At 40.5% G+C, this 21933-nt stretch overlaps 1 protein-coding gene across 1 annotated transcript in view; it reads left to right on the top strand.

Annotated features, from left to right (window-relative positions):
* TMEM131 (transmembrane protein 131) overlaps window positions 1–21933 on the top strand; it is a 127397-nt gene that overhangs the window by 95323 nt on the left and 10141 nt on the right. The window contains exons 28-33 of the mRNA XM_030570930.1: window positions 1150–1308; window positions 2031–2626; window positions 7592–7767; window positions 8950–9077; window positions 10619–10743; window positions 13227–13392. Coding sequence (XP_030426790.1) covers window positions 1150–1308; window positions 2031–2626; window positions 7592–7767; window positions 8950–9077; window positions 10619–10743; window positions 13227–13392 — 1350 coding nt within the window. The remainder of the gene's footprint in view (window positions 1–1149; window positions 1309–2030; window positions 2627–7591; window positions 7768–8949; window positions 9078–10618; window positions 10744–13226; window positions 13393–21933) is intronic.

The following is a 21933-nucleotide window of genomic DNA, read 5'->3' as shown; positions in this document are numbered from 1 at the left end:
TGAAATAGTCCCTTCCAGGAAGAGCTTATAATCTAAATAGATAAAACAAAGAATGTAGCAGGAGAGAGAGGTGCACACAGAGGTGAAGTAAGTTGCTCAAGGTCACAACTCAGATCGGTGGCAAAGCTGGGTGTGGAACCTGGGTCTCTTGACTTTCAGTCCAGTACCACCCCCATTTCTCACTATATTCCTTATATTGTAATTACTAACAGAAATGAGAATAAATTTGTTTTGCAATTTCACTGTATTGAAACACTAATGACTGAGTATAGCTAAAATATCAACAGTAAAACTGTAAAAATAAGAACTGAATGATGGAAACAGAAGAGAACTTTTTTTTACTCAAGCAACAGTGTGTTATATAAACACACAAACAGACTTTTTTTCTCTCAGTACAATCACTTGCTGTGTGTATTCAATAGTACTTTTAGTTTGCACACTAAATCTGTTGACAATATTTTAGTCCATCTAGTATATTTTAATTACACAATGGCATTTTTACCCAAGAATTAAAATTTCTTCAGTTTTCTGTGCATTAAATCAGATGCTAACCTGTGCACCTCCCCTCATCGCTCTCAATCTTCCCCCATTGACAGTGTGGTTTTGACAGGAAACAGTAGCTAAGGCCAAAATTCTTCCCTCTTGTATAGAGTATTGATGAATTTATCTGGAGATGTTTCCCTGTTGTTGATTGATTAATCTGTTTTCCTTAACTCTTTTATTGCATCTTTGTGAAAAACTTTTTTGTGAATTGGTACTTCATTTCACTAAATGGAAATATCAAGAAGCTGTCAAAAATTTGGAAGAAGGAGACGAGACCATGCTGATTTGAAACAAGTTAACTTCTGCTTCAGAAACCTTTTTCCATAGCTTTTTGGTTTGGGGATCATATGTATATCTTGTCTTTGCACTTTAATTGTAAATCCCATAATAATATGTGTACATTGAGGGGTTAAATAGGTGTATGTGTCATGCTGGGATTTTGCTCTTTAGAGCAACATATAAAATTGCTTTTTTGGGTACTGTTCACCTTTTACTTTTGATTTGTTGGCAGAAGATGCATCTTCTTTGCCTTGTTGCATTCAGGCTCATCACCCCTAACCCGATGACAACAAAATCAATGCTTTTTTTTACTTCTATTCCCTGTAGTGTACTCTTTCTCTTGGTAATTGGAACAGCATATTTAGATGCTCAAGGAATTTGGGAGCCATTCAGGAGGCACCTGTCCTTTGAGGCATCAAACCCTCCCTTTGATATGGGAAGGCCATTTGATCTCAGGAGAATAGTTGGAATTTCATCTGATGGAAAGTAAGTGTACACACATTTGAATAAGGCCACTTGGAAAGGAACATTTCTTCCTAGTACAGGAGACTAATCAGGGTCACCCTCCTAACAAAAGGGGCTGGTAATTTAGCAATAACTTAAGAGGGCATCCAAATAGTGTGGGGAGGGTGGAGGAATTCCTACTTTTTTGTGAAAATCAACTTAGTAAATTACATACTACCTGTTAGAAAAACAGAAAGTGTATAATGCAACAGACTGGGACAAGAGTGTCTCTCCTTAAGGCTCTCTGCCTAGGGCAGAGGTAGTCAATAGGTGGGCCATGGCTGAAATCTGGACTGCCAGATACTTTTAAATAGACTGTGAAATCTTTTCATTTACTACTACTTCTTGTTGCAATGTGAAAAATGTTTCTCTGGAGTCTGGACCTTGACTATACCTTTACAAAAAATAGACTACCCCGGGCCTCCTAGGGCTTTATTTGAAAAAGAAACTCCCCACACCAGTATTCCTTCTCACATGTACTATGTGTTGTTGCTGTGATTTGTCCACAAATTTAAATAAGTGAATAATGGATATTAAGTATTACTGACTTGTCACTTGAGCTTTAAGGGAGTTTTCATGTTACATTTCTGTAATAAATAAGCCAAGAACTGTGTAGTTCAGGATTACTAATTGATGTAATAACTCTTCTTATGTAGAGGAATATACACTTACTGTATATTTGAACACACTTGCTCTTCTTCCAGCTTGAATGCACCTGGATCGGACTCTAATCACAGTTCCTCCAGAGGAATCTATGTAGCAGGTGGTTCCTCATCACGATCCAGTGCAGGAAGTCACAAGCAATGCAATCCAACAGCACATCTGCACAGCAATAGAAATTCAGCTGATATTGAAAATGTCAAATCTAAAAACAATTCAAATGTTGCTAGCAGGACTTCCCTACAGACAGCTTCCATGCAGTCATCTAACAGAGGAGGTTCCCTTATCCTGGATTCAGGTGTTATAGCTCAGAATCATACAGCAGGCAGAAGATCCAGGGGGGCAAAGCAGAACCAGCAAACAAACCAGCAACATGCTCAAGTTCTCTTAGAGCAGCATTCACAACAGCCAACACCAACAGTGCCTCAACAGCAAGAGCAACAGACTGAAAGTTCTTTGTCACAATCACCACTTCTTAACCCTTCACACTCAGAATGTACCAGCAACACAAGGCACAGCTCAGAGGAATCAGATATCGCTGGTCTGATAGAAACTATGGACAAAGAGTTTGACCACCCAGAGTCCCTGTCCCCAGATGTGTTTACAGAGCAGCCCCCATCTCCAGTAACAAAAAACAAAGGTAATATAACTCTGCTTTGCTTAATACGGGTGGCACATTATGACAGCCAAAGAGTGAGTTTTGAGCCAGTAAATGTAAAGGTTACAGTTTCATAGTGTTGTATGCTGCTAACTTCACAGCTGTACCAGAGCTTCATGCATGATCCTGAGTCGGGTTCATACACTTCCTTTCTGTCATTTGATAATTCTGGAATTGTCCATTCAACATTGGATAAACTTTCTTTTGCAAGTTTTATATGAAATAGGTTTTTACTGAAAACAGGTGTGTGTGTGTATATATATAATATGTATATTTAGAAATCTTTGTAAATTACTATTCTTCTGGCTTCAGCCCTTTTAGCCTACAATTAGTTTTGGGAAAGGGGGGTGGTTGCCCTAGTTTATTATGAAAGCTGAAAAGTGGAGAATAGTGAATCAATACAGTACTGTCACAATGGAATTCTTCATGCCTAGCACTTGCAGTTGTGACAGAAAATCCTTAATGTTAGGAGGTCAACAAGTTAATAAATGGCACCTGCTTGATTTTAATTTTTATAAAGTGTGTTAATCTTGAAGCCAGGGTGCTTGTGGAGTTGTTTATATGTGCACCTTTTGATTTTTCAAATGCTCTTGAAGTACATACATCATGTGTTTTTGATTTTAGACAATTTTCAAAACAGATTTTGAGATTATTAATAGAAATTTATCCTCATGCTGTAAATATTTCATTAGTGTAGCTTTTGATTACACTGATTGTCCAAAACTGTTTTCTGATTAGCCTGTTGAGTCTAACACACACATCTCTGATGGGTCACCCTAGTTACAAATTTAAATCTAGTATTCTTTTTAGTTGTTTGTTTGGTTTGGGTTTTTTTTGGGAGGGGGACTCATTTAGGCAGTATTGTTTACATGGAATATTGCTGATGCCTTTCTTACACGTTATATAAAATTCATTGGAGATGGATATTGGTGGGGGAAGAGAACAGAGGATACGGTTAGAAACCCTAAAATGACTGGGTAATCACAACAGATCAAGCAATTTAAACTTGTATTGTAATCATTAAAAAATACAGCAGAGTAACACAACATTGTTATGAACAGATGGTATTAAATATTCCTGCTGGATGCAAAGTTTTGGCTGTGCTTATGAATGAGATGCATCTAGGATTCCAGCAGTATCAGGGTCTAGTGGAACTATGGAGACTATACTTTTTATTTCTTAAGACTTGGAAACAAAATTGTTGTCTTTTTTAACAAATGAATGACTAGTATGACTTAACTACCATTTTCATATCTGGTTCCTGGTTGGAACAATTCTCAGCAATCTGTATATTGGAAGATTATCTTAACATGTTTAGGATGAAAATAGTTGTTCCTAAATATTGTGAGTGCTGGTTATAAAGTTTTTAATTACCCATTTTTCAAGCAGTATGCACTGCATAATCACTTGCTAGTTTGTTGTCTAACAGTTTCAGCAGAAGTCTAAATGAAGTTAGAACATTTCACATAATGAATTATTTATAAGACACATGTCCATTTTTTCTCTTGTAACTTTTTCCTAATTCTAAACACCTTCAGATAAGTCCGTACTTCTATAAAAAAAAAAACATCCCTTTAGTAGCGTTGGTCATTTCTGTTTGGGAGTGAGGCTACAATGGATGCTTTTATTTTTTTCTCTGCTTTCAGTCAAGCAGTTTTATGGTGTTAACTTTTCATCTTCCCAAAGCAACAAAATGCATTTATATATAAAAAGCCCTTCATCCTTAGAAAAGTCTACACAAAACTAATATTTACTATACAATTTTGAGTTATACAATTTGAATGATAAAAACTCAGTGCAATATATAATAAAACTTGTCCATTTCCAATCTTCCTGTAATACACTTTTTTAAATTTCTTCATTGAGATATTTGCTTCATCCATTAGGGCTTGGATTTTAAAAAATTGGGGCCCGATTCTTCAAGCAGTTGTGCATGTAACTATGCATATACCCAAATATTTGTATAATCAGCCTCTTATGAAATAAAATTTGTGCCATGGTATCTAGCTAAGGAGTATCACTTTTGTAAAGTCTTGCGGCAGCTGTTTCTCAGTCTATAAACTAGTCCTTCAGTGATAGCACACTCTCAAAGTCTGAAGTTTGTTTGTGAACTATCAGGACCTTGTCTGATTCTGTTACATGAAATTGCACAAGAAAAAATACAGGATTTTTTTTGTTATAAGTATAATTTCGAGAGGTTATACCTTATATAACTTCTCTATATGTGAAAGCTTAGGAATGTTAGAACAGACATGTCAGGTTGATGGAACTAGATTCTGATTGGTCAGCACCCATGAAAACGAGTTGCTTTGGGAAATCCTGATTATTATTTTTTTTAATAGTTCACTGAGTTTATTAGTATGAAAGATGCAGTTTGACAGCAACTTTTTCAATGTTTGATTTTGTTCAAATGTTTATGTAGGATTGATCAAATACTGTTGTATCCAGAATGTGGTGGTCTAACATGGAAAAAAAAATATCAGAATAGAGAAATTAGTTCCATTATAGAGGAACCAGACTCTTAAGGGGTCTTACAGTATTTTAGAGAGCATTATCAGAGTGAAAATGTGTATTAAACAAATTTCCTTACTTATCCTAGAGAGAGAAGGTAGGTGAGGTAATGTCTTTTATTGTACTAGCTTCTGTTGTTGAAAGAAACATGCTTTGGAGCCACTCAGAGCTCTTCTTCAGGTCTGGGAAAGGAACTCCCAACCTCACAGCAAAACTGCAAGGTTGAACAGATTGTTTAGCATAAGTAATTATTACTTATATTGTAATGGACCATTCAAGATAGAGTGGCCTGTTATGACCTCTGGAGTCATAGGACAAAAAATGGGGGTTAGTGGATAAGCCATAATTAGTTGGTCCAATAAAAGATATTAACTCACCTAACTTGTGTCTCTAATATCCTGGGACCACGGTGGCCACTGCATACTTACCTACCCTACTAATAATTTACTATAAAAATGAATGGAATTTTTAAACATTTATCTGGTGAATAGACTTTCCCAGTTTCAAATTCTTAGTCTATTAGTCTGTTAGTCTATAAGGTGCCACAGGATTCTTTGCTGCTTTTACAGATTCAGACTAACACGGCTACCCTCTGATACTTAAACTAGACTGTTTTCTTCCAGCCATTGTTGGATGCTAAAATGAACCTTGCTTGATGTGTAACTTTGTGGTTTTTTCAACCTTCTCAATTGTGATAATGAATAGCCAGATCTAGGAGGAGGAGAAGTCAATCATTAGGTTTGCAAAAATGTTTTAATATATTTCCTGAAGGTTTCTACTAACTATTTTACAGTTTAGTGTTAGGAGTAATAGCTTCTCAGACAAAGTGAATTGAAAATGAATTTTTGCAGTGTTTGTTAACTTTTATACCCAGAAAAATAGAAGTTTAGCTTATAGGTACAGACTGTGCGGGTACAGCTTTGCACAATGGGGCTCTCTTCACAACTAAGTATCTTCAGGGTCAGAACCTTATTTTGTGTAGCATTTTTCATGTAACCTTTATTCCAAAAAGTTTTACACAATGAAATATGGCAACAACCATTATGAATCAGATTCTGTTCCAACATAAGCAGACACAAATCTCAATTGAAATTGCACTCATTTACTAGAGCTGAATTTGGTCTTCTCTCAAAATATTAAAAAACAAAACAGCAGTATGTAGACAATATGGCTTATAAATGAATGCATTTAGTCTTAAAGCCACCATCTGAGAAGGATGTTATTAAAAGGTATTGTAGTGGATGGCTGGAAGAAAGTAGTAAGGGAATAACTAGAGGTAATGGCAAGAGAAGCCTATAGATCAAGATGAAGGTGTTTAGCAACAGGTGTGGATTTGTTTGTTTTTGTTTTTAAAGTTGCTCCATATTGATGCTCTTTATGATGTTAACTCATTTCCCTTGCCCAAGAGTCCAAGACATACCATAGTATTTTGTCTACCAAGAGTTCTGGCAGGATTTTGGTAGATCTGTAGATGATGCTCCTTTGAATCTATCCCCCCAGTAAGTTTCCCTGAGCTCAGGCACCTTCAATCTGAAATTGAGAGAAACCAAAAAGAAATAAGTATATTTAAATGTAATTCGCTCCTCTATATATATACATTTGTTGTAGAAACTGGTGGGTGATCTTAACTGTTACAGCTAACTTTATAGATAAGTCTATGGATTTTTTAACACATTTTTCCTGTTTTGGCCTTAGTAACATTCAAAACATTTGGGCTTAAAATGTAGGACATCAAATTTAGTTTTAAGTATTAAAATTTAACATGGAGAGAACAAAATATGCTGAAGACAGATTGATGTTTAATCTGTATCCCCCGGCATACTTGTTACATCCTCTCATTAGAACCTTGTAATATTTGTAAATACTCTCCATCAAATTACTGCTGTTCTCAAACAAACAAAAAATGCACAACGGAAGTCTGCAGAGCAGTTCCATTTCTCATTTGTCTATTAGGGTGATAAAACATTCACAGTTGTTTCTGAAGTGATCGTTGTCAAAATCAGTTTTACATGGTGAAATTTCTAATACTAAACATTCAGACAGAACTCCAGTCACATGGTAGCAGAGAATCACAGAGGAGAACTATGTATGCCTAAGTGGCCAGTGTCTGTGGAAGGTGGATAATGTTGGTAGGATCTGCGGGAGTAAATGTATGAGTGTTAGTATTGGTCAGAGTCCTTTAGGTTTGACATGACTTATTTAGATGAAGTGAAGTGGTATAAAGACATATCAGCAAAAGTCTGAAGTTGCACTTTTAACCAGCATATGAGAAAAAAGATGCATATGCTATGGCAGTCCATTTCTCCGTGAACTAAGAGCTGCAGCTGGCTTGGGAGGCTTAGTGATGGATTGTTTTTTGGTGCACAAAGTGGTGCAAATCACTCCCAGTCTTGGAGCACAACTGCTAATAATCTGGAGCTGCCCTTATCTCCCTAGGGAAAGGGAAACCGTTTCAGCGCAAATCTAAACCACAGAAGAAGAGGGAGGAAAAAGAGAGAAGAGGAAAGGGAAAGCAACAGGAGGATGAACTGAAAGATTCTTTGGCAGATGATGACAGTTCTTCAACCACCACAGAAACCTCCAATCCAGACACAGAACCACTCCTGAAGGAGGTACAGAGCCGTTAGAGAGGGAAGGGTACTTTTCTCAGATACGTGGTGGCTCACCTAAGTAGAAAGCATAGCTTTGCTTTTGAGACACATTCATTTACAGTGAGAGCTGCTACTTATACTGTGTTCGCTGGTGCCAAGAATAGTAATAAGCAGCCTGTTTCCAAATCTCTCTGAGAAATAAAGGGATTCTTCCCTTATAGAAAAGAGAACTAAAACGTGCTTGCGTTGCTAACTTGTTTCACTCATAGGACTAAATGATGCTTGGTAATCAGCTACAGCGTCTCAACCACTGGTATATTGGTCAGATGGTCATGATAATGGTTTTGTCTCAAAACATGCATTATGAAACCAAAATAAAACGAATTGGGGAGAACAGAAGGCCGGAGCCAAATTTTGGGCATGTTTTTAATGTGATGAATTTGTTGCAGCAATAATCCTGCTGTTTTGAAAGCAAAACTGGTTAAATACATGTTAAAATATTTAGGATTTGGTTTGATCAGTTTCTGCTTTGCAAGATGGTTAGTCATTAATTTGACAGTGTAATTTATATCACCTAAGTCATAAAGCACAGAGGGTCCGTAAAATGAAAGAGAAGAAATAACTCAAATGGTGAAGTTGCTTGAACTTGCTATTTCTTTGCTTAAAAGCATCTTGTCTAGTTGAGATATGGAACCACTTCAGTTTTGGGTTGTCTGTCAAATGCAGCCCAGGTCATCAGTGACAGAAAGTTACCATCCTCTGACTGATCAGTGACCTATACAAACTGACTTGTCCATCTCTGTCCAAAGTACATAACCAGCATCCTTTTTAACAGTCTTACCAAAGGTCTGAATGAACATGGAGTTGTAGGAACATGAGGGTAGCTCCAATAGCCCCCCAAAATCAGGTTTGAAGCACAGTAGTAGGGTAATCTGAGGAAGTTCGCTCTGCTGCTGCCCATCTTGTACTGTTTCTGTGGATAAGCAGAGACCGAAATCCTCTAGGAAAGTCAACCACCTTTTGATAGGCATCACTTTTGGGATGGAGGGGCATGGTCACTATTGAGTGTTGAAATGTTATCATCCATTATGCAAATTGCTCACAATTGCTGATGCCACTTTCTCTCTCTGGTTTTTATTGAAACAGAATCCTTCAGTTACTGTTCTTAATGTCTTCTATGTTACTGTGTGTTGGCTTTTGTAGGAACCAGAAAAGCAAAAGGGAAAACAAGCCATGCCCGAAAAGCATGAAAGTGAAATATTCCAAATAAAACAGAGAGGGAAAAAACTATCAAATATCAAGAAAGAAATTCCAGCAGATGTGAAATCAAGGTGAGCATAATTATAAGGATCTGCTCCTAGTAGGAAGGCTTTATTCTTGAAGGGAAATGTGAAGGTGGAGCTTTCTGTGATCTTCAAGGCTTTGGGCTGCCAGCCTGCTCAGAAAATCCTACCTGTAGCAGCGGCTAACCTTACTTGTCTTCCTTCCTGATGTTGGAGAATATCTGTTTTGTAAATGTAAGGAAACATCTGCCAGGAATGCTGTGCATCATTGAGATACATGCTAGACCTTGAGCAATGAATCAACTGCACTAATGTGACGCTTTTGGTAATGAACTTCATGTAGAAAAAACAATATGGCCAACATTCCATCAAGTGTTGCAACTACATAATAAAGTACACGGGTCACACCTGTGGTTGATATCAGATACTCTTGGTGGAATTATAGTCACTGCCACCTCTTCCTCTTGTCTGGTGCTAGAATGATTTTTACTGTGCTTCTGCATCATCTGTGCCAACAGAGGTTTAGTCTTACTGCACCCACTTCTTTCTGACTCTGCTGACTGGGGAGTTTTATAAAATCACAAGTGCCACACCTCTGAATTGCATAATAGATGAAACACAGAATATTAATTTGTGTGTTCCCGCAGGGGTTGTGGCAAATAAATACTAGACTAGCAGAAATCTAGAGTGAGTGTATACACTTTTCCTTCAGACTACTTCTGAAAATGCTGCTTTATATAGTCTCCCCTCTTTCTTTTACCACAATCATATTTTGTTTGCTTTCCAAATAAAAGACGGGTATTTATTAATAAACACTTATATTATGACCGCATCCAAAGGCTATACTGAGAATTGTGTTGGGTTTGACTCCCCCTGTCCTGAAGAGTTTACAGTCCGAATGGTTGGGGATTAAGAATAAAATAAACAGGCAAATGAGCTTGTTATTGGTTGCAACAGTTTTGTTGTTTTTTAATGTTTAACTGGGAGTCGAGATGGGATGATGGGAGTGGCAGGAATGTTTGAGCTAGTAAGAATAGAAAAAGGAGAAGAAGAGGGGCAATCACAGCTCATCCCCTACCTAGCGGTGACAGTTTTGTACCATCAGAAAGCTCCAGTGTGGAAAAAAATCACTGGGTTCTTGAAGTTGTGGGTTAGTTTAGAGGCCATAATAAGTCTGGGGGCGGCAGCATAAAAGGTATAGAGATAGAGTTTGAAGGAGGAGACAGATGGGGTGATAAGGCACCCAGGGATTTGGGTGTGTGAGAGTGCAGTGGGGTGTAAGAGGAGATGAGGGCAAAGATGTAAACAAAGGCAGAGTTACAGTTATGGAGAACTTTGAATGGGAGGAGAAGCTTGACATAAACAAGGAAGGCCAGTGCAGAAATTCAAAGAGAAGAGGAGACTTAGAGCAGTAGGAACAGATCATCTTGGCAGCTGCAGTCAGGATGGACTAAAATCAGGGGAGTAATGAGGCAAATCGGAGAAGACCAGACTTGTATAAAACTACACTACGTGTATATACATGAAACTCTTCTGCAATACTTCACTCAGCAACAACGAATAAATCTGTGTTCATGTTTTCACTTTAGTTCCTTGGAGTTGCCATATACTCCCCCACTGGAAAATAAACAGCGCAAAACCTTTTCATCCAAGATGTCTCTTCAGCACATGCTGACAAATGGGTCCAAATCAAGAAACCTCCCGAAAACAAGAGGTACAATATAGCAGTTGCTCTTAAACAAATATTTTGGGGTTTGGAGGATTTTTGTTAAAATACACAAGTAGTTTTTTAAAATTTTCAGTTTTTAGAGTTCTAGCTTCTAGATCTCTGCACAAGGAGAAAGAAGTGCATCTCTTAATGGCTGTGGCTTGCTCTGTTTTTTTGTACAGGTCCAAACAATAAGTTAATGGACAGCAGGCCATCAGCACTAGCAAAATTTCTCCCCAGTGGCTCTGGACAGGAATTAGGCAATACCAGCAGTTCAGAAGGGGAAAAAGATTCTCCACCACCAGAGTGGGACTCGGTGCCACTTCACAAAGCAGGCAGCTGTAAGTACAGTTACTGTACAACAGGAGGCTACAGTGTTCTGCAAAACAGCAAGGACTGTTTGTAGTGATTCTTGTTTAAATCTTCCCATTCTCTGTACCCACACAATTCTGTTCCTGTTTTTTCTGTAGTGGCCCCCATTTTGACAGAATCTAGTAGTAGTGTGGAGGTCTGAAAATGAGGAGTAGAAACTTGGTATTTCCACAGTTCTTTAGCAATGGGCAGAATGGTGCAAAAGCTGAGACTTGGCGATCGTCTGAAAACAGAATGCACCATTCTTTTAAAATGTGGGCTCCATTTTGTCAGGTCCATTACAGCTGAGGTTAAAACTAGCCAATTTGCATATCCTAGGGAAGCAATAATGAGAACATCTGACGTAAACAGAGAGCATTTATTGGACGGAACTACTCACTATTACTACTTGCATTTCAGTAGCAGCCAGAGCCCCCAGTAAGAACCAAGACCACCTCATGCTCGGTTTGAACACACATAATAGAAGCAGTCCTTCTCCCAAAGAGCTTACTAAAAAGGTTTACAATGTTATTCCCCTCCCCTGCAGTACAAACCAGGTTTGCCTGAGTATTCTATCCAAGCTGTGTCCCAAAAAAAGCTTATAGATATGAATAATACAAGATGAGAGTATTCTGGTGAGATCAGGGACAGTTTTCCCTCCAACTTGAAGCCAAATGCTACACCTCAATCATTTGTTATGCAGTCAGGCTTAGAGGGCTGTGTTTGGATCCAACTGATGACTGATACTTCAGGGCAGGGCGTGAAACCAGAGAAACAATCAAACCTGGCTTTCTGCCAACAGTGGAGGGGAGGAAATTGTGAAATGCAGCGTTCCTGCTTGATTCCACTTTCTGAGGAAGATCTTTGCCACTGCTGGCACAGATTGCTTTGGATGTAAACATATGCCTCTTGTAGTGATTATAGTAGCATTTGTTGGTTTTGGTTTTTGTCTTCCTGCCCCTATATATTCATCTTCCCTGGACTGAGAGTTTCAGCCAGGGAGCTTTAGTTCTGGAGTAGGGAGGATGGACATGATTCTACTGCCTAGGTGTGTCAGAGAGAAGCAGCAGCCTTCTGCATTGAGCAAGCAGGCACTAATGAAGACCATAGGAACAGGTCAGTGTGATAGAAGCTAAGTGGCATGGATGAAAATTTCAGCAGAGGTAGAGCTAAGGCAGGGATGTGTAGAGGCGATGATTGTCAGATGTAAGTGATGTGGTAGAATAACAGTTTATGGTCGAGTGTGATGCTAAGGCTATATAGAGTGGAGGAAAATAGGAGATTTTTAATTGGGGAAATGGAGGCGAGTTTAAAGACACACCTTTCTCTACCCATTCCATGCTTTTCATTTCCTGCTTTAACTCATTTTGTAAATAAACTACCTGCTGTCTTTGCTCCAATTCACTATCCCAAAAGTATATCGCCAAAGACATTCCTATATAGGTCTGATGTGCAGTCCTGCAGCAATTTTAATTAGCAACTATATCAGTATGGGCTTCATGTGCTGCAATGTTTTTTCACTGACAATTCAGAAATCTCCTGTTGTAAACTAAATCTGGTTCTGGATCTAGCTATGTTTTTTCTGCATTAATTAACCTTTAAGAGATTTTTTTTTAAAAAAAACAAAGCATTTAAACAAAGCCCTGAGAACTAGAACTGTGGGAAAGGTTGACTGGCAAAATTGTTGGAAAACTTTATTTTCACCGAAGTTTGTTCACCTGGTGTTTTAGTAAAAGCGATAAACAGCCTTTTCACCTGATTGAAATCTACACAGACTCCATGGGGGAAAGCCAGTACCATGATTTGATAGTTTATTAACAGAGAATTACAGGCTATACTACAATTAGTTTTTGCTGAAGTTCTGTCACTAGTACAACTCCAGACAGCTTTCCTCCGCTCAGCTTTTTGTGACATTATATGAGATGATATTCATTTCACTTAATTCTCATTTTCTTTCTATGAAAATTTGATATAGGAATATTTCATTCAAATATATTCATGTAACAATATTTATGTATGTAAAAATTTCTGAGAATTTGAGCAGGAGCTACAGTACTTCAGAAAGATGACAAACCTCCTAAAGAGTGGCCTATGTGGTGAAATGAATACTATAAGATCTTCTTTGCTTGGTTTCCCAGCTACCGACAACCTTTATAAACTGTCTCTGCAAACCCTCAACGCAGATGCTTTCTTGAAACAACGACAGACCTCACCAACTCCTGCCTCTCCATCTCCACCGCCTCCATCTCTAGCTTTTGTGCAACGGAGCACTTACAGTAGTATTGTGAACAGCAGTTGCAGCAAGTAAGTTGAAATCTCTACCTCATGTTAAGCAAGTTTTCAGTCTTTTTGCAGTTATGTGAAGCTCTTAGAAATGTACAAATTAGAGGTGGAAAAAGAGCTATCAGGGTATCTCAGTCATCCCCCTGACAGTATATTTCCCTAAAGTATATTTCTTAATGTGTTTTCTCTCCCTTTTGTATGGGAAATGAAAAGGGTATTAAGTGTCAATGGTTCTTGATTTAAAATGCTCTGAATTTGTTCTTGAATATGTACCACTCCTGTAATTTTGCAATGGATTGGGGTTTCTTAACTTTGATTCTTCAACATGGCAAATTGGGAAAATGTGTTATCATAGACCACTGCTTGAGGTTGAAATGCAGCTGCTGAGACCTCTGTATCCATGATTTTACTGCTGCTTCTTTTGAGAAGCTGAAATTGATATAACAACTGAATTTCTCTGACACTTGCATTTTAAGCTGTTTGAGTATTGTTGGGCAAAATGTATTGATTCACTGTAAGGTGAATCAATATATACCTGCCCCTGAAAATTTCCATTTCATGCATCTGACGAAGTCGATATTCACCCATGAAAGCTCATGCTCCAAAACATCTGTTAGTCTATAAGGTGCCACAGGATTCTTTGCTACTTTTACAGATCCAGACTAACACGGCTACCCCTCTGATAATTGTCATCACAGAATCATAGAATATCGGGGTTGGAAGGGACCTCAGGAGGTCATCTAGTCCAACCCCCTTCTCAAAGCCGGACCAATTCCCAACTAAATCATCCCAGCCAGGGCTTTGTCAAGCCTGACCTTAAAAACCTCTAAGGAAGGGTATTCCGCCACCTCCCTAGGTAACCCATTCCAGTGCTTCACCACCCTCCTCGTGAAAAGATTTTTCCTAATATCCAACCTTAAACCTCCCCCACTGCAACTTTAGACCATTGCTCATTGTTCTGTCATCAGGTACCACTGAGAACGGTCTAGGTCCATCCTCTTTGGAACCCCCTTTTAGGTAGTTGAAAGCAGCTACCAAATCCCCCCTCATTCTTCTCTTCTGCATACTAAACAATCCCAGTTCCCTCAGCCTCTCCTCATAAGTCATGTGCTCCAGCCCCCTAATCATTTTTTGTTGCCCTTTGCTGGACTCTTTCCAATGTTTCCACATCCTTCTTGTAGCGTGGGGCCCAAAACTGGACACAGTACTCCAGATGAGGCCTCAGCAATGCCGAATAGAGGGGAATGATCATGTCCCTCGATCTGCTGGCAATGCCCCTACTTATACAGCCCAAATGCCGTTAGCCTTCTTGGCAACAGGGGCACACTGTCGACTCATATCCAGCTTCTCGTCCATTGTAACCCCTAGGTCCTTTTCTGCAGAACCACTTCCTAGCCATCTGGTCCCTAGTCTGTAAGAGTGAATGAGATTCTTCCATCTCAAGTGCAGGACTCTGCACTTGTCCTTGTTGAACCTCATCAGACTTCTTTTGGCCCAATCCTCCTATTTGTCTAGATACTTCTGTATCCTATCCGTACCCTCTAGCATATCTGCCACTCCTCCCAGTTTAGTGTCATCTGTAAACTTGCTGATAGTGCAGCCCATGCCATCCTCCAGATCATTAATGAAGATATTGAACAAAAACGGCCCCAGGACCGACCCTTGGGGCACTCCGCTTTAAACCAGCTGCCAACTAGACATGGAGCCATTGATCACTACCAGTTGAGTCCGATGATCTAACCAGCTTTCTATCCACCTTACAGTCCATTCATCCAGCCCATACTACTTTAACTTACTGGCAAGAATACTGTGGGAGACCGTATCAAAAGCTTTGCTAAAGTCAAGGAATAACACATCCACTGCTTTCCCCTTATCCACAGACCAGTTATCTCCTCATAGAAGGCAATTAGGTTAGTCAGGCATGAGTTGCCCGTGGTGAATCCATGCTGATTGTTCCTGATCACTTTCCTCTCCTCTGAGTGCTTCAGAATTGATTCCTTGAGGACCTGTAGTTCCCCAGATCCTCCTCCTTCCCTTTTTTAAAGATGGCCACTACATTAGCCTTTTTCCAGTCATCCGGGAATCCTGTCGATCGCCATGAGTTTTCAAAGATAATGGCCAATGGCTCTGCAATCATATCCGCCAACTCCTTTAGCACCCTCGGATGCAGCGCATCTGGCCCCATGGATTTGTGCTCGTCCTGTTTTTCTAAATAGTCCCGAACCACTTCTTTCCCCCAAAGAGGGCTGATCACCTTCTTCCCATACTGTGCTGCTCAATGCAGCAGTCTGGGAGCTGACCTTGTTTGTGAAGATGGAGGCAAAAAAATCACTGAGTACATTTAATTTTTTCCACATCCTCTGTCACTATTTATCTCTCCGTTGTGATAATCTCTGGTTTCCCTTGGGGTTAATGTCTGTTGTTTATCTTTGTAGGAAACCGAGGGCAGGTCTATGCTTAAATGCTATAGTGGCGCAATAGCATTGGTGCAGCTGCGCCGCTATAGTACTTCAGTGAAGACTACCTTGCCGAGAGGAGAGCTGCTTCTGTAGGCAGAGTTAATCCACATCCGCAAGAGGCAATGGCTGTGTTGATGGGAGAAGCCCTGTTGTCAACATATTTCTGCCTACACCAGGGGTTAGATCAGTATAAGTGCGTTGCTCAGGGGTGTGAAAAATCCACACCTCTGAGCAACGCTGTTATACTGATGTAAGTTTACAGTGTAGACCTGGCCTGACATCTTCCTGGTTTTACTAGCTTTACCCAGTTTATTGAAAAGAAAGTCATATACTACTTTTATCCAGTAAGAACGCAATATAATTATAGATCTACTATCATTGTATTACTTCCAGAGTCATCCATTTACAGGATACTGATACTTTATTGATCACACATTTATCAAACTTAGAAGAAATAATATTTCATGCATATCATAGTAGAGACATTATCTCAAATCTGTGCAGTGCTTTTAAAAGCTTGGGATCATCCATGTAACACAGATAACTGGGAATCTGATATAAAAAATCCTGCTCATCTTAACTCTATATTTAGTGATAAAAACTAGAAATGTACTACTTAATCGCCTATATGTCCTAACCATCTGATTATCAAATGTCTACAATTGCACATAAACAGTTTTTAAAAGCATAGATTATATGGAATTAGCTGATTCTGCTGATTGGTGCCGTTCTACAGTAGGCTCTTATAAGCATATAGGGGAAATGGTAAACGTAAGCTAGAATGGTGTTGCATTTTCCCATAAAGCTGTATTTCTACAGCCCCACTGATGCTGACAGCAGTGTAGCCATGAAAAATTGATTCCCACCTGCATTTTCTTTTGATTTAAAAAAAAAATAAATTCTGTTGCTACTGAGTGGTGTAATCTCAATATTCCTCCTTGTACACCTCTACCCCAGTATATTGCGGTTCTCAAGAGACAAAAAATCTCACCGCATTATAGGTGAGACCACGTTATATCAAACTTGCTTTGGCACACACCCCACCCCACCCCGCGTTCCTTGTTCCCTGACCATCCCCTCCCCTCCAGAGACCCCTGTCCCTAGTCACCCCCAGGACCTCACCCCCTACCCAACCCCCCGTCCCTTGACTGCTCCGACCCCTATCCACACACCCTGCCCCCTGACAGGCACTCACCGGCAGCACCAGGAAGCAGAGCAACGTGGCCCCAGCCCGCTCCACTCCGCCAGCTCCCAGCCATGGCGCTCCGCTTCCCACTGCCGGTGAGTACGGGGAGGTTGGGGAAAGGACGCCCCCCCATACTTACCTGTGGCGGGAAGTGGAGCGCTGCGGCTGGGAGCTGGCGGAGTGGAGCGGACTGGAGCCAAGCTGCTTCACTACCGCCGCTGCCAATGAGTGTGGGTGGGATCCCTTCCCCAAAGCCCCCTTCCCCGAGCGACACGGCTGGGGCCAGGGCGAGGGAAGCAGAGCGGGCTGCTCCCAGCCCCCTGCTAATCCCTTGGGCCACTGTGAGACTGCGGGGCCCCCAAAATTGCCCCCCCCCCCCCACCCACAGCTCCTGTCTCCTAGACCCTGGGGTGGAGGAGCCCCTGACCCCCTACCCCCCGAGACCTTCTGCCCCTTATCTAACCCCTCGGCCCCGGCCTGGCACCCTTAACACGCTGCTCAGAGCAGCATGTCAGAACTTTACCACGTTGTATGCGAACCCATGTTATATCAGGTTGCATTATATCTGGGTAGAGGTGCAATTGAAAAACGTACTGCCCTAAAGTATAAAAATATACATATTTTACTTCCTGGGCACAGTTAATAATCTTTATTGAAAGAAAATCATATATATTTACAAATAAAATTTAAAAATCCAGCAGCTAAAGTTAGATCCTATGCCCCTACTGTTATAGACTGAGACTAAGTAACATTAAAATACAGTGACTTCTCTTAATATTTTTACTTTCCCTTATACAAATTCACCTCAATATTTGCAGTATTTCTATATATCCAGGGTACAGTAAAATACTGAGGTAATGTTATAGAACATAGTTAATCTTTTAAGTATGACCTTTCTGCTCAGATTTTATGTAACTCGATGTTTCTCAACATTTGATGGCTAAAATATGGCTGCATATCAACAGTCTTTCTTACCAGCTTACAGTAGCAAAACTAGAGAATAGGCTTGTTACATTTTTCAAGTCAGCACTGGCTCAGTCATCTGCTCATTTAAGAATATTCAAGGCCTTATCCAGTGCCCACTGAAATCAACTGAAAGACTTTCATTAATTTCAGTGAGGATTGGCAGTGGCCTTTAATCAGGATGATGCTTAAATTTTCATCCAGTGTGTTTGGGTAGATGTGCTTGTTTTGTGGGGATTAAAATGACTGAAATGGGACGATTCTGTCCTCTGCTAACAGTAGTCTGAAATTTAGTTTGTCTGGAAGTTGTAATTCTGAGTAGTTAATTAAAAAAATTAATTACCACCGTATGCCTAGGAGTACTAGTCATGGACCAGGACTCCATTGTGCTAGGTGCTGTACAGACACAAAACAAAGACTGGTCCCTGCCTTGAACAGCCTAAGTATAAGATGAGATATCAAATGGATACAGAGAGACAGATTGGCGAGTACAAGAACACAGTGGTACCACATTGGTCAGCCTGATGGACAGTGGGCTCTGCACATCAACCAACTAACTCTTAAATATTTTGTAAGCATCATGTCAAAGGAGAGTTTGAAGGAGGATAATGAGGTAGCTCTTCAGATGTTTACAGGGAGCTCCTCCAAGTGGAAGATGTCTGAAGATGTAGTAAGTGGCCAGTGGAGTCTGGAGGTAGTTGCTGACTGGAGGCAGGAGTCAACATTTCAATACTGAATGAGAGGTCATAGATAGTAGGGTGGGAATAGGCTCTGAAGACCCTTGTAAATGAAGACAAGAAGCTTAGGTTTGGTGTGAATGAACAGGGGGATTCACTGGAGAGATTCAAAGAGAAGGTTGACATGATCAAAGCAACAGGGCCTTAATATCATCTTTTGAGCAGCCTTCTGAATGGATATCAGTAGGGAAAGACTGCATTTTTTCAAGGCTAGAGAGAGAGTTGTTGCAATAATTAAGATGAGAGCATGGATGACAGCTTTAGCTGTGTGGAGGGCTTCTGTTCCTCCTCAACAATCTCCAAGACAGGATGACACATTCGAGGACCAGGAAAGAACACCGGACAAGGAAGCTACTCCACAGTCTAATATTTCTTCTTTCTCTCTGAATAAAGCTGTCATCTCATGTTTACTATTTCAGACAGTTTCAAGATCTGTTCGTTCCTATTAGAAGTAATGCAGAAAATATGGTACAAATTGTTTAACATATTGCATACATTGTCATCAGCATGGGGAGCCCTCCCTATTTTAGAACCTACCCAGTCCATCTGGCAGAATCCTGTTACTACTCCCCCACCCCCACAACTAAAAGACCAAACAAAAAGTATTGTGTCCCAGCTGAGGGATGGGAGTTTTATTTCCCCTGCCCACACCCCTACTCCACCCCCGCTGAGTTCTTCAGTCATGGGCAAAGACTACTCCTCATGACAAGGATCACAAGTATTTGGACCTTTTGGGGCACAGGTGATTCTGGAAAAATACAATCACATTAATTATTCAACAATAAGCTCTTACTGAACATCTACCACAAGAGCAGTTTCAAGTCATGGTTGCAGAATGGCAGCTCTTGGCTAAAATAGCCCTGCAAGCTTCTCTGGCAGCTGATACAGCAGGTCTTTCTACTGCTACAGCTCGTAGACTCTAGGACTGGAAGGGACCTCGAGAGGTCATCGAGTCCAGTCTCCTGCCCTCATGGCAGGACCAAATACTGTCTAGACCATCCCTAATAGACATTTATCTAACCTACTCTTAAATATCTCCAGAGATGGAGATTCCACAACTTCCCTAGGCAATCTATTCCAGTGTTTAACTACCCTGACAGTTAGGAACTTTTTCCTAATGTCTAACCTAAATCTCCCTTGCTGCAGTTTAAGCCCATTGCTTCTTGTTCTATCATTGGAGGCTAAGGTGAACAAGTTTCCTCCCTCCTCCTGATGACACCCTTTTAGATACCTGAAAACTGCTATCATGTCCCCTTTCAGTCTTCTCTTTTCCAAACTAAACAAACCCAATTCCTTCAGCCTTCCTTCATAGGTCATGTTCTCAAGACCTTTAATCATTCTTGTTGCTCTTCTCTGGACCCTCTCCAATTTCTCCACATCTTTCTTGAAATGCGGTGCCCAGAACTGGACACACTACTCCAGTTGAGGCCTAACCAGCACAGAGTAAAGCGGAAGAATGACTTATCGTGTCTTGTTTACAACACACCTGTTAATGCATCCCAGAATCACGTTTGCTTTTTTTGCAACAGTATCACACTGTTGACTCATATTAAGCTTGTGGTCCACTATGACCCCTAGATCTCTTTCTGCCATACTCCTTCCTAGACAGTCTCTTCCCATTCTGTATGTGTGAAACTGATTGTTCCTTCCTAAGTGGAGCACTTTGCAGTTATTTTTATTGAACTTCATCCTGTTTACCTCAGACCATTTCTCCAATTTGTCCAGATCATTTTGAATTTTGACCCTGTCCTCCAAAGCAGTTGCAATCCCTCCCAGTTTGGTATCGTCCGGAAATTTAATAAGCGTACTTTCTATGCCAACATCTAAATCGTTGATGAAGATATTGAACAGAGCCTGTCCCAAAACAGACCCCTGCGGAACCCCACTTGTTATACCTTTCCAGCAGGATTGGGAGCCATTAATAACTACTCTCTGAGTACGGTTATCCAGCCAGTTATGCACCCACCTTAAAGTAGCCCCATCTAAATTGTACTTTCCTGGTTTATCTATAAGAATATCATGTGAGACCGTATCAAATGCCTTACTAAAGTCTAGGTATATCACATCCACCACTTCTCCCTTATCCACAAGGCTCGTTATCCTATCAAAGAATGTTATCAGATTAGTTTGACACGATTTGTTCTTTACAAATCCATGCTGGCTATTCCCTATCACCTTACCACCTTCCAAGTGTTTGCAGATTATTTCTTTAATTACCTGCTCCATTATCTTCCCTGGCACAGAAGTTAAACTAACTGGTCTGTAGTTTCCTGGGTTGTTTTTATTTCCCTTTTTATAGATGGGCACTATATTTGCCCCCTTCCAGTCTTCTGGAATCTCCCCCGTCTCCCATGATTTCCCAAAGATAATAGCTAGAGGCTCAGATACCTCCTCTATTAACTCCTTGAGTATTCTAGGATGCATTTCATCAGGCCCTGGTGACTTGCAAGCATCTAACTTTTCTAAGTGATTTTTTACTTGCTCTTTTTTTATTTTCTCTTCTAAACCTACCCTCTTCCCGGAAGCATTCACTATACTAGACATTCCTTCAGACCTCTCAGTGAAGACTGAAACAAAGAAGTCATTAAGCATCTCTGCCATTTCCAAGTCTGCCGTTACTGTTTCCCCCTCCTTACTGAGCAGTGGGCCTACCCTGTCCTTGGTCTTCCTCTTGCTTCTAATGTATTGATAAAGTCTTCTTGTTTCCCTTTATTCCCATAGCTAGTTTGAGCTCATTTTGTGCCTTTGCCTTTCTAATCTTGCCTCTGCATTCCTGTGTTATTTGCCTATATTCGTCCTTTGTGATCTGACCTAGTTTCCATTTTTTATATGACGCCTTTTTATTTTGTAGGTCACGCAAGATCTCTTGGTTAAGCCAAGGTGGTCTTTTGCCACATTTTCTATCTTTCCTAACCATCGGAATAGCTTGCTTTTGGGCCCTTAATAGCGTCCCTTTGAAAAACTGCCAACTCTCCTCAGTTGTTTTTCCCATGGGACCTTACCTCCCAGGATGAACGGTCAGGGCGACAGATGGGTGTCTCCGTCCCCCACCACCACTACCCTACGTTTCTTATTATCAGCAGACCTCCCAGCCTTAGGGGTACGAGGCTTCCCCTCCTTAACTGTTGGGGGTGATTCCTTCTCTTCTGTATCAAGAAGAGCATAACGGTTATCTATTATCACAGCAGGAGGGTTTGCAGCAGGGGTGGAGCACTGC

The sequence above is a fragment of the Gopherus evgoodei genome, chromosome 1 (assembly GCF_007399415.2).
Source record: "Gopherus evgoodei ecotype Sinaloan lineage chromosome 1, rGopEvg1_v1.p, whole genome shotgun sequence".
NCBI classification, from domain to species: Eukaryota; Metazoa; Chordata; order Testudines; family Testudinidae; genus Gopherus; species Gopherus evgoodei.
This window is presented reverse-complemented; position numbering and strand designations above follow the sequence as displayed.